General features: G+C 30.9%; 1 protein-coding gene across 1 annotated transcript; it reads right to left on the bottom strand.

The window, feature by feature from the left end:
* Positions 1–10,481, bottom strand: LOC125064689 (15-hydroxyprostaglandin dehydrogenase [NAD(+)]-like). Its single transcript, XM_047671872.1, has 7 exons — positions 10,378–10,481; positions 9,290–9,529; positions 9,009–9,185; positions 8,532–8,680; positions 8,151–8,289; positions 587–826; positions 1–195 (listed from the first exon to the last, which is right to left on the bottom strand). The coding sequence occupies exons 1-7, from the start codon at positions 10,471–10,473 to the stop codon at positions 1–3; spliced, it is 1,236 nt and encodes a 411-aa protein (XP_047527828.1). The 5' UTR covers positions 10,474–10,481.
* Positions 10,482–11,885: the final 1,404 nt, after the last annotated feature.

Here is an 11,885-nt window from a genome sequence, read left to right as displayed (position 1 = left end):
TTATACTTTATTTCTTACCCCGATGCAACTGCTGAAATGAAGAACTGCACTCTTCGACGATGCATATACGAAAAGAAAAGGCGAATATTGCGCCAAAGCACTAATTGAAGAAACATTAATAATGGTACCCCCTTTTCCGCCTCGATCCGTCCTCATTAGGTCCAAGGCTTTAAATGTAGATGACACAACTGCAGCCTAAAATATTATTACAGAAAAATAACCTTATGACTACAAAAATAGATACACTTATCGTTAGAAATATTTAAATGAACGAAAAAGACGCAGAATAATATATTTTAATATATTCTCCATCATAATCAGTTTATGTAAATTGAACAAAAAAAAAAAAAAAATTTAATGGTTTGTTTTTATTATTTAATTTCATTTTATTCTCAGTTATGTTTCATTGTAATTAATACTTATCTTCTTGTTACATTTAATTGTTTATTTTCTGCTCGAACATAAACAAGAGTTTCACAAGTATCCTCAGAATTATATTGATAAATTGACATAAAGTATGTCCAGACGCAGTATGCAGTTAAAATAAACTCACTTAGCGCCTTCATTTCTTATTCACAATACTCACATAATTTATATCTATTTCTTTTTTGTATGTCGTTATATTTTCAGTTGCTAATCCAGCGTTATTCACAACAACATCAATCACACCAATATTTTCAACAACTTCATTAAAAACTGCGGATAATTCTTCATCTTTAGTGACGTCACATTTATAGAACTTAGCTTTATCAGCGCTGTAAATAAGCGATAAATCGTGTTCAAGTTTTCTTCCCGCAGAATCATCTATATCTAACATACACACGTGCTGAAAGATATAAAATAAATTATTGTTATTTGTATTTTAAAATAGGATCCAACATTGTCAGTACTTTAAATTATTCATTAAACTGTAAATGGGATCTGATTAAAACCCCAGCAGAACAAATGTTTCTATGTGTCGATGGAATAAGTGCCCTTTCTGTCGTTAGGGTTTTAAATTTTCACAGACAACTTTCCGTCCATCTGTGAGAGTTTGTTTTAGGTAGTGTCCGCATTATCTAAGCTTCTATCCAACTAAATATCACATTTGATATAAGGTTTATTTTAATTAAGATATTTGTAAGGACTTACTTTTACATTTTCTTTAAGGAATTCTTTCACAATGCCTGCACCGATACCATTGGCTGCTCCAGTAACGATAGCAACTTTATTTTCTAAACTAAACATTTTCATTTACTTTGCATACAATTATTATCAAGAAAGTAGCGACAAAAAGTACTGGAGCTCTTGTTACAATCACTTAGTATTTTAAAATAAAAGATTATGTACTTTGAGCAATGATTTATACTAATTAATATGATATTATAATGACGCGGGCAAATTTCCGGTTTTATGCTCGTATTTTGTACCATTACCAAAACAATACGATTGTAAATAGTTTTTTTTTTGTACTAAACGCGTCTATATGCGAGGTCCTTATGATTTTCAGGTCCATAAATAATAGGCATTAGCCCTAGATTAAACGTTCTGGGAATAAACCTAGATTCGGCTCATGAATACGTCCTATTACGTAAAAGCGCATACATTCCCTGACAAAAAAGTTATTAACTTTTGCCTTGACTAATTTAGTCAGGTACCATTAGTAACTAGCTTAAATATGCTTGTTTCTAGTACCAATATTAGTATATATACCTACGTCATAATTTCTACAAAAGACTTTAAATTTTTTACGAACATACACTATATTTATTTTAATTTATTTAGACCGCGCTTGTAGACGCGCTTTAGACCCACTCTATTTAAAATGTATGATAATTATGTTCTTTTATAACGATTAGTGAAACGTTAACCTCTATTAAACATACATACACTTCAAATCTTATATGAGACTAGCTGTGCCCGCTACTTCGTGCGCCTTTAAATATAGTTGTAGCCTAAGTTACTCCTTATTACACATCAGCTATCTGCCAATGAAAGTCCCGTCAAAATCAGTCCAGCCGTTCCAGAGATTATCCGTAACAAACAGACAGACAGACAAAAATTGAAAAAAAATGTTACTTTGGTATATGTACCGTGTATACATATGCATTTAGTAAAATTTAGTATTTTAATATTATAAACAGACACTCCAATTTTATTATATGTATAGATAAGAGATATGGAAAATTTTTATGACAATTTAAAATTTATTAACAGTTTTAAATAGAGGATTATATTAGTATTGTATATCAGTTAAAAGAAGGTAGTCGTGTCATAATCATGTTTGAACTGATCGATAAAGTAGTAATTATAACCGGTGGTGGAAATGGTATAGGTGCGGCCCTTGCTCACCAAATGCTAGAGGAAGGAGTCAAGGTAATTTTATCATTATTAAAAATCAAAATGTACTCTATTCATGTAGATTCGTACAGGTACTTTCAAATCTGTTATTGAAAAGTGAGCTTAACGGAATGGTAATAAATTTGAATACAGGTAATTTTTTTCAAAGCTTTTACGTGTGTGTAATAAACAATTACATTTCTGTACGTATCTTTATCATCTATATAATGTTGTATCGAGTAATGCACCTTATATAATTTTTTTTTTTATATTAGAAGTAAATCATGACGAAGATAATTTATAAAAGAGCCTAATGCAAATATTTTATTGTTCTAAATTTGATATATATAAATCACTTGTTAAGAATAATAAGATTTCATCTCGTGTTCGGCGGTGAACGAAGGATATCATCGTCAGAAAACCTCTACCTGTGGGTTTTTTTAGTAATATTGATCTGAACGGGCACATGAGCCATCTGATTGTATGTGGTCACCACCTCTCATAGAAATTTGGCCCTGTAAGAAATATTACGCATTCCTTACATGGCTTTTGAGATAAGATGTTACGTCCCTTGCCTCTGTATTTACACTGGCTCACTCTTCTCTCCCACTCCCTTCAGAACGGAACACAACAATACTATTATAATATCTGTTAAGTGGGTGGGGCACCATAAGAAGCAGCATAGTGGAATAGGCTCCAAGACGTCCCCTCGAGCGGAGCTTAACCAGCTGTGACATATTCACAATCTACCTAAAATTTTTTTAGGCTTTTCAAGTATTATTCAGATGTAAATTGTATAAATTTAGCTATGAATAAATTATTCTAAAATACATGATTATGCAATATAAGGATATGGTAAAAATAAATTTAAAAACACCTATCCCTGTTATGTTAAATTGATCTTTTAGTGATCACGTAATCTGCCATATCATTCTATCACTTCTGGAGAATTGTTTGCTGTGAATTGTTTTCTGATATTATCATTATGTCTGTAATTTTAAAGAAGTACCGTATAATTTTGATATATCTGTTTTGTATTTCTTAACATGATCGATAATTATTGACAAATGATGTCGAGGTTAACATGTATTGATGGATAGATACGCTTTACAAATAAAAATACTTGTCTCTTACGACATATACGGGTTTAAATGGAAAATCTTATTATATTTAATGAGTAATTCTTCTATAAAATTTATTTCGTAAAATGATTTGGATCATATTATTACGGTTTTGATTTTTAAGTTCATCTGTATAGATGTATTTATATGGAAATTCACAACAAAGTTGTTTTTTTTTTTTTAACTACTAGAGCCAAGAGCATCTCGGTCACTGTTACTGAAATAATAACTGTTAGTAATTACAACATAAAGCAAAAAAATCATTCAACGTAATTTACTTTAACTTTCTGCACATTTATTTTAATTTAGCATAAGTGTCTAGAAATTACTTGACAAATTAAGTTACTGTACATATTTATTTTATTATATATTTATTATTTATTTACTGTATTTATTTATTTAAGACGAAAATAATTGATATCCATGAATAGATAGAATATTACGCGTTTTTCGAATTATTTATGATAATTCGATTGAATCTTTATATTTCATAGAAAAAAAAAATCGCTTCGTTTTTGTCTTCACCAATTTCGGCCTAATTGATCGTTCTGAAGAGAGATTAGTAAAATGTGCAGGAAATATTAAACTGCTTGACCACGGGTGCGCTTTTTATTTGCTCACTCTTATAGTCTGACGGGATTGTAATTCAAAACGACCAGAGAGTTCAGGCACAGAATTGTCACCTTTACGTGATATTCGAGGTACAGGAGCATAGATACTGACAAATTTAAAAATTTCAAGCTGATTTTGAAAATCACTTTATTAAAGATACATATTTTTTAAAGGTTCAGTTCCAGGAACTCGGGCTACCTTATAAGCTAGTCACTAGACCAACGAGATATCAATTTTTTTTTAATGATATTTTTAGACTGACTAGCAAATGGGCCACCTGTTGGTAAGTGGTCACCAGACAATGGCGTTGTAAGAAATATTAACCATTCCTTATATCACCAATGCGCCACCAACCTTGGAAACTAAGATGTTACGTCCCTTGTGCCTGTAGTTACACTGGCTCACTCGCCCTTCAAACTGGAACATAAAAATACTGAGTACTGCTGTTTGGCGGTACCCTTGCGCTTGCGCAAAGCCCATCTAGGTACCAAGTATTTAATTATTGTTCTATCTTTTACAGTTTGTTGCGATATTAGACGTTGATGGATATTCCGGTAAAGCATTGGAGAAAATATTAGCAGAAAAGTATCATACAGATAAAGTGAAATTCATGAAATGTGACGTCACGAAAGAGGAAGAACTCAATGCTGCTTTCGATGAAACATTGCAGAGATTTGGTTACATTGACGTCGTTGTTAACAATGCTGGTATAGCGAATGATGCGATTCATCGGAAGGAAATTGAAATAAACTTTGTAATAAACCATGAATTTATACTAAAGTTTAACTTTCATAATTTCTTAAATTTGGTTGACTAACAGCCGTAATAATGTACTGCGATCTCAAACATTTTTCTAAAACAAAAAAAAACAAAATATAAATACTTTATTCAAGTAGGATTTTACGAACACTTTTGAATCGTTATTTGACAAACTATATTAAGTGAAGCTGCCACCGGTTCGGAATGCAGATTTTACCGAGAGGAACCGGCAAGAAATTCAGTAGTTACTCTTTCTCAACATTTAAAATTGCAAATTCATGTTAGTTAAACATAATTACATATTTATATGATATATAACATATATGACTAGTCAAAGATTATTTCGAAAAAATATGATTTATAGCTAAGTCAGTCAAATACCATTTTCGTTTACGTTGAAAGGGATTATCACTAAATAGGATGATAGTGTGATAATTATATTTTATTTCAGTCATTTGTTTATTAATTTTTACGCATAAACAGTTCTTTTTTTAAATTTTAAGTCTGCCGTTGTGACGAGTTCTCTAAAAGCATTGGAATTAATGCGTCAAGACAAAGGCGGAATTGGCGGTACCATAATAAATGTCTCATCAGTTAGCGCTCTGGCTTTACTATCACCGACAGTCTTCGTATATGGGGCAACCAAAGCAGCGATCCTTCATTTTACATCGAGCATTGGGGTATATATATCTTCTTTATTTAAATTTATGTTAATAATGACAAATTATATAATTTCATTATGCTTTTGAAAGAATTGTTTCTTGGTAAAGGTTTTATTAATGCTTGATTTTTATGGCTGGCCCACTAGGATATAGCTAGGGAATGCAATCTCGACTCGAGATCGTAAATTCGGATCGGATTGGAAATATCAATCCTCCGGGATTCCGAAATTTTCGGAATCCCGTCTAGTTTAAAAAGTATATTCACATGACTGATTGCATGTCTTAGATATTAGGTGGGTTTTCAAATTCTACACAACCACTATTTTTTTATGTGCGTATATATATGATTATAATTCTACTCGTACTCGGCCGGGAAGGAAATAACTTGACGTAACGTTTACACATCGAATAAGGCTCAGACGAAATAATTCATGCATAATGGAGCAGAAATAGTGTACTCTACTAGCTCTTAGAAGAACAAATAAAATACCTGATAATCATGTCTAAGGTCAATGTTTTTTTTGTTCACAGAAAGAAGCATATTATGCCAAGACAAAAGTTCGAACAATAACTATGTGTTTTGGTGCCACAGAAACAGATATGATATCGAAAGTTTCTAGCTTTGACGACAAATTAACACAAAGTATGCAAAAAGTAATGAAGTACGATCCTATACAAACGTAAGTTCATTATCCACGTTAATAATTTATTGTGGTGCATTGATATGACCGAGTGAAACTCGTGGTTACAAAATTACTTTTTATTGGCTGATTTAGAGTTAAGCAGCAATTAAAATACCTTTGTTAAGTTAATCTTATTAAAAAATAATTAATTAATTTAAAGTAGAGTTATAGTTATTCAAATTACAAGTTCAATGACAAAAATATTATAATAAGTTTTGCGCCCTAGTTTTTTTGGGAATAGAAATAAAATGTCATAAAGTGTATGTTGTTCACGTTCACAGAGTAGAGCAAGCGGCACAGGGCGCTGTCGTCGCTTTCAAAACTGGTAAAAGTGGCAGTGTATGGCTTGTTTGGTGTAAAGTTGAAGATATCACAAATAGAGTGGACAAGGCTTATGAAATTATGGCAGGAGATATTTTTGATTAAAGACGAAATGAAGAAAATAATGAGCAACTTTTCAATTATTATGCATAATGATTGATATTTTTGTATAGGCTTTATTAAATTTATCACTCAACAAATATAATTGTAAAATATATATCTTGGACTTAGATATAAATATAAAGATATGTCATTAACATGACAAAAAATTAAGGATAATAATTAACATTTATTTTCAATACGCTTAAAACTTATTATGTTATGGCTTAAATCATTTTTAAAACTTGTAATCAGCTTTAATGTACAGGCTGAAATTTCCAAATTTGTGTGTATGACCTAATTGTAACCTACATATGAGTATTAGCTAAAAATGTTCAAGGTAGTCTGGGATCATCTTGAAAACTAGAAAACTAAGTCTCTGCTTTTATACAAAAACTTGACAACTTGAGTGACGTGGATGTTGCAATTTATTTCATTAATTTTGATGATGGTGATTTTGATTACGTTTACGTAAATGGAATATTTTGAATTAAATATTAAAAATGTAAAGAATATAATTTGTAAAATTCTCCTGAAAAGTAGTAAAAAACCTATAAGCAGAATTAACATATTGGATACAATATGTTAATTCTGCTTCGTCGCTTAAGTAGGCGTACAAGGTCACCTGATGTTGCCGTTTTGCGCTGCAAAGGTATTATATTTTGTACGCATTTTCATTTAAGGAACATCTTTTTTTGGACACACGCTGCTAAGAAAATTAAATTAAAAAACGTTATAATGGAGAAACGAAATATTATATTATATTGTTTTAATGAATGTAGGTATTTAGAAATGTAGGTATATATAGTACAAAATGTAGATTTTCCATTTTCCTTTAAATTTAAAGGCTTGGGATTTCCGTTAATATTTTCCTCTAACATTCGTCTGTTTGTTATTACTTATACGTGACGTTTATTATTTTCATAATTTTTCTATGATATCGTTTACAGATAAGGATAAACCCTTGACTTACATTTTTTTTCACATCTATTAACCATACAGTTTCGCTACACCTGCGATAAACAGTATTCATAGTAATAAAAATATTTATAGACATATACGTAAAATAAGGAATGCAGCATATTTAGTATATTTTAGACTAAAAGGAAATTAAATTTATTTATTATATATATATTTATTAAATAAACTAAATTAAAATAGTACTTATATTAATATATTTAATTGTATTTGTCGCCGATATACACGGTACGTAATAATTGATGTTAAGTTTTTCTTGTATGTATTAGTATAATATTAAGATATCGACGTAATACAAGAACTTGCAAGAATACATTAACTGATTCTAAATTATACATCTACTGATTAAGGGGAGTGATTCTTAAACGGCTTTATTATTCCACCGGATGGAAGGAAAATGTAAATTCCTCTCCTCTCCCACAGTTGAAAATTGTACAATTATTATTAACACTTAAGATAAGATTTCTAAATACATGTATGTGTGCGTTATGTTCTTACATATTTTGTAAAGCTCTCAAATGCGAAATAAAAATAATGTTACGTAAAAAAAATAAAAAATTGAGAACAAAATGAATTAGTAGTTTCTAATCGAAAATATTTTCAGATAAAGTATCGTAGGCCGTATTTATTTTTGATGTTATATCTATTGCTGGTTTGCTATTTTTTACGAGCCATGCACTTCCACTTTGACCGTTCTTATACGCTTCCACGAGTCCAATTGCTGCGGCCTCAGCTCTGTATAAAGAAATGGTAAATTATATAAAAAACATATCTCGAAATCTAATAAACTGTCCTTAACCGAAGGCATTCTTAATATTTCCCTGAAGTCAAACTATAAGATAATAGTTTATAACATTCTCTCCTGACTTTCAAATCGAAGAAAAGCATTATTTCATTATAATTGTTATCATTATTATTAAGACAAAGATTACATTCGTCATCACGTTAGTGACGTTATTCAAGAGAAATTGACATACGGTTGGGGAGGCATTATTTCGGTGAATATTTCTGCAATTTTTTCTATGTTGTCATCAAAGCTGCCCAATCTCTTATGTATTTCAGATATTGTGCAGCCAAAACATACAGTAATTGTCCTCACTTTTGTTTTTGCAAAATATGATTGTTTCTGGAAAATCAATTTATCGTTTATCGCTTAAATTATTTTTGATATATCTTAAGCCTTAATAAAGACATTTGACTTATCTTCAAAAGATCCTATTTATATTACTACCACACAAAAAATACGATGCTGCACAATTTCTTGGACTTAATGGCTTATGCACTTTAGTTTTAATAGACTTTAATTTTAAATTTAGAGGCACAAGTAACAAAATTCTGACAAAATAAAAATGATGTAAATCAAAGCAGTAGAAAAGAAACTCAAAAACTTGGACATCATGTTTGTGTCACTTTGATGATTTGAGGAAAAATAATATAAATATTATTGTACTCACACCGATACTACAAGTTAAATGAAGTACAGCAGCTTTAGTAGCTGCGTAAATGAATAAAGATGGTGCTATCAGTAACAGAGCAGCGATTGAGGAAACATTGATAATAGTACCACCATGACCACCTTTATCTTCACGCATCAGTTCTAGAGCCTTCAATGTGCTTGCTGATAGTGCAGTCTGTAAGAAATGTGACACAATTTATTTTATCGTTCAATGCAATAACTTAATCTACTTGTATTTTTATTGAAAGAATATATTTATTAAATGTCAATATATCATACAAAGTTAATATCAATTGTCCTTTTAAACATGTGTAGTCTTTCATCAGCTACGCCTGCGTTATTCACAACGATATCTATGTATCCATAATCCGAAGTTGTATTTTGGTACGCAGCTAACAACTGGTCCTCAATTGTAACATCGCATTTTATAAATTTCACTTTATCTTTTCCAAATATTGTTGCCAGTTGTTTTTCCATGGAGTAACCTGACTCTTCATCGACATCCAATATTGCAACGTGCTGAAAATTATAAAACGTTATTATCTCGCAAAAGTGATGTTTTATTTTTATTTTTGTGGCCAATTTTAATTTTTTTAAGCTTATAATATAATTCTTTAATTTAAAATACTACATACATTATAATTTATATTATTGAATTTGCTTAAATGTCCTACGGAGCAGTTGCAAATGTCTTTCCTACTCCTAGAAAAAGTCCTCCTCTCCTCTTGTTCATGTTTTTGTTTATCTGTTTTTGTAGAGACCCCACAAATGACCACTCGTAGTAAACTTTACTATACAAGCAAGCAAAATTGTTTGAAGTGTAATTGAGATTATCCTACCGCGTCGATCCTGTGCCTGTTGATGAATATATTAATCGGGGGTTATTTTCGATGTTTGTTTTAAACGCCAAATACGAGGAGAACTATCAACAAAACTGAAACACTCAAAGTTAGCCACCAATACTAGTCTATCTTTGGTTTAGATCTTGAGTGACTATTAGTTTGTAGACTAATAATTACGTCTTGCGTAGTTGTCTAGTCTCCTTTAAAAAAAAATAGGTAAACGGTATTAATGATAAAATTAGTGATAGGACCTTGCGCTAGTCCATATGGGTAGGCACCACCACAATCTACTTCCAAACAGAAATTCTTAATATAGGTAAGTTCTGGTTTGTAGGGTGTGAGCTAGACAGGTATGAGGATATAGCATATAGCATTTTAGTTATCTTAGTTTCCAAGGTAATTTACAGCGCCTATGTCTATGAGCGGTGGTGAACAATTACTACAGGCCCTATGCACGCCTACTAATTTTATAACAAAAAAATAATGTATTTGATGATTAAGTTTATTTTTTAAATTATATTTTACCTTAACACCTTCTTGCAGAAATTCTTTAACAATAGCAGCGCCTATACCGCAGGCCCCACCTGTAACTATTGCAATTTTATCTTTTAAACTAAACATTGCGCTGTGTTATTGGAAAATATGCGTATAATAAAAGCTCTTCGCTGCTTTTATAGGTAGCTATTGTATTTTTTTTCCAATATGTTTTTCAACGTTGGTAAGTTTTAGGGTTCTGTTCAAACACCAGTGTGTTTTTTCCATTTTTTTCCATAGAGCAGTACTATATTCGGTGTTTTATTTTAGGAAGGCGAATATTTCATTGGTATTTTAATTTGTTCCATATATGGAATTTTATTTATATATTTGTTTTAAGACTTATTTTTTTATGTCTAACACCTAATGACTGGGTTTTAGTCAGAGTAGAGACCCTGTGACTAAACCCCAGTAGAAAAATGTAGACAATTAATATTTTTTAATTATAATAATAATAATTATTATTTTAAAACGAATGCCCCAAATTAGTGAAGTAAATTCTGATATTCCTATGTACCCCTCCTTTTAAGCATATCACTTGTGTTAGGTGTGGGGACGACAATAGTCCAAGATGTCAGGATCGATCCTGCGACTTTTTACAAATGCGCTAATGACGCTTGACAATTAAAAAGTGACTGCAAAATTGCCCTTATTTTATATCTTTTAAATCACTTTTATGTTGCACAGTTTAATAATTAATACTGTTATGTGCGGAAATAGACAGAATATATAATAATTAGATTTTGCCTGTAGACTTTACACACAAAAATTAAAAAAAAACCTCATCGGAAACACTATTCGTTTGAACCACAATATGAATATTAATCTCTATTTATGGCTTATATATGGTGTTTAATTAGGTACCTTTATATATTTTATAAAAAAGTAGTATCGTTAATAGAAGCTATTAAGTTAAAAAGATTTATTGGACGTTTATTATACATTCACATAATTACAATGTACTGGTCAAAATCAATTTGTTTCATTTTCTTATTATAAATAGTGGGGTTTTGAGGTTTCACGCACTTTATATATAGATAGTAAAAAAATTCTGTTTTATACAAAGGCTAAGCATATGACATACGCCTAATCAAAATTTTGGCTGATAATAAAGAGAATAAAGATAGGCGCAAGATAAAATAGTACGCCACAAGTATACGAGAGACTATAAAAAACACACTAAAAACATTTATTACAACATTGTTTACGTTGTTGTTAAATATTTGTTAATAAAAATCAAAGGTTTTTTTTTGTCGTCCTTCACATAGTCTTTAAACGAACAACATGGCTCGTCGGTCTAATAGTTTGATAAAAGGCCAAAGATCCCTAGCTTCTGGGTTATAGCCCAAGTCGGGTCGATAAAAATTTATTGGTTTTTTTCTGTCGAAAAATTCTCAGCACAGCCCGAATTCTGGAAGTTGGAAGTATGTACGTTTCCGTGCCTTGAAAAGGACGTAAAGCCGTTGGTTCTGCGCCCGAACTCTTTCCCGTCGTGTCGG

The sequence above is a fragment of the Vanessa atalanta genome, chromosome 6 (genome assembly GCF_905147765.1).
Source record: "Vanessa atalanta chromosome 6, ilVanAtal1.2, whole genome shotgun sequence".
In the NCBI taxonomy this organism is placed as follows: Eukaryota; Metazoa; Arthropoda; class Insecta; order Lepidoptera; family Nymphalidae; genus Vanessa; species Vanessa atalanta.
The sequence above is the reverse complement of the archived record's forward strand: the minus strand, read 5'-3'. Positions and strand labels throughout refer to the sequence as shown.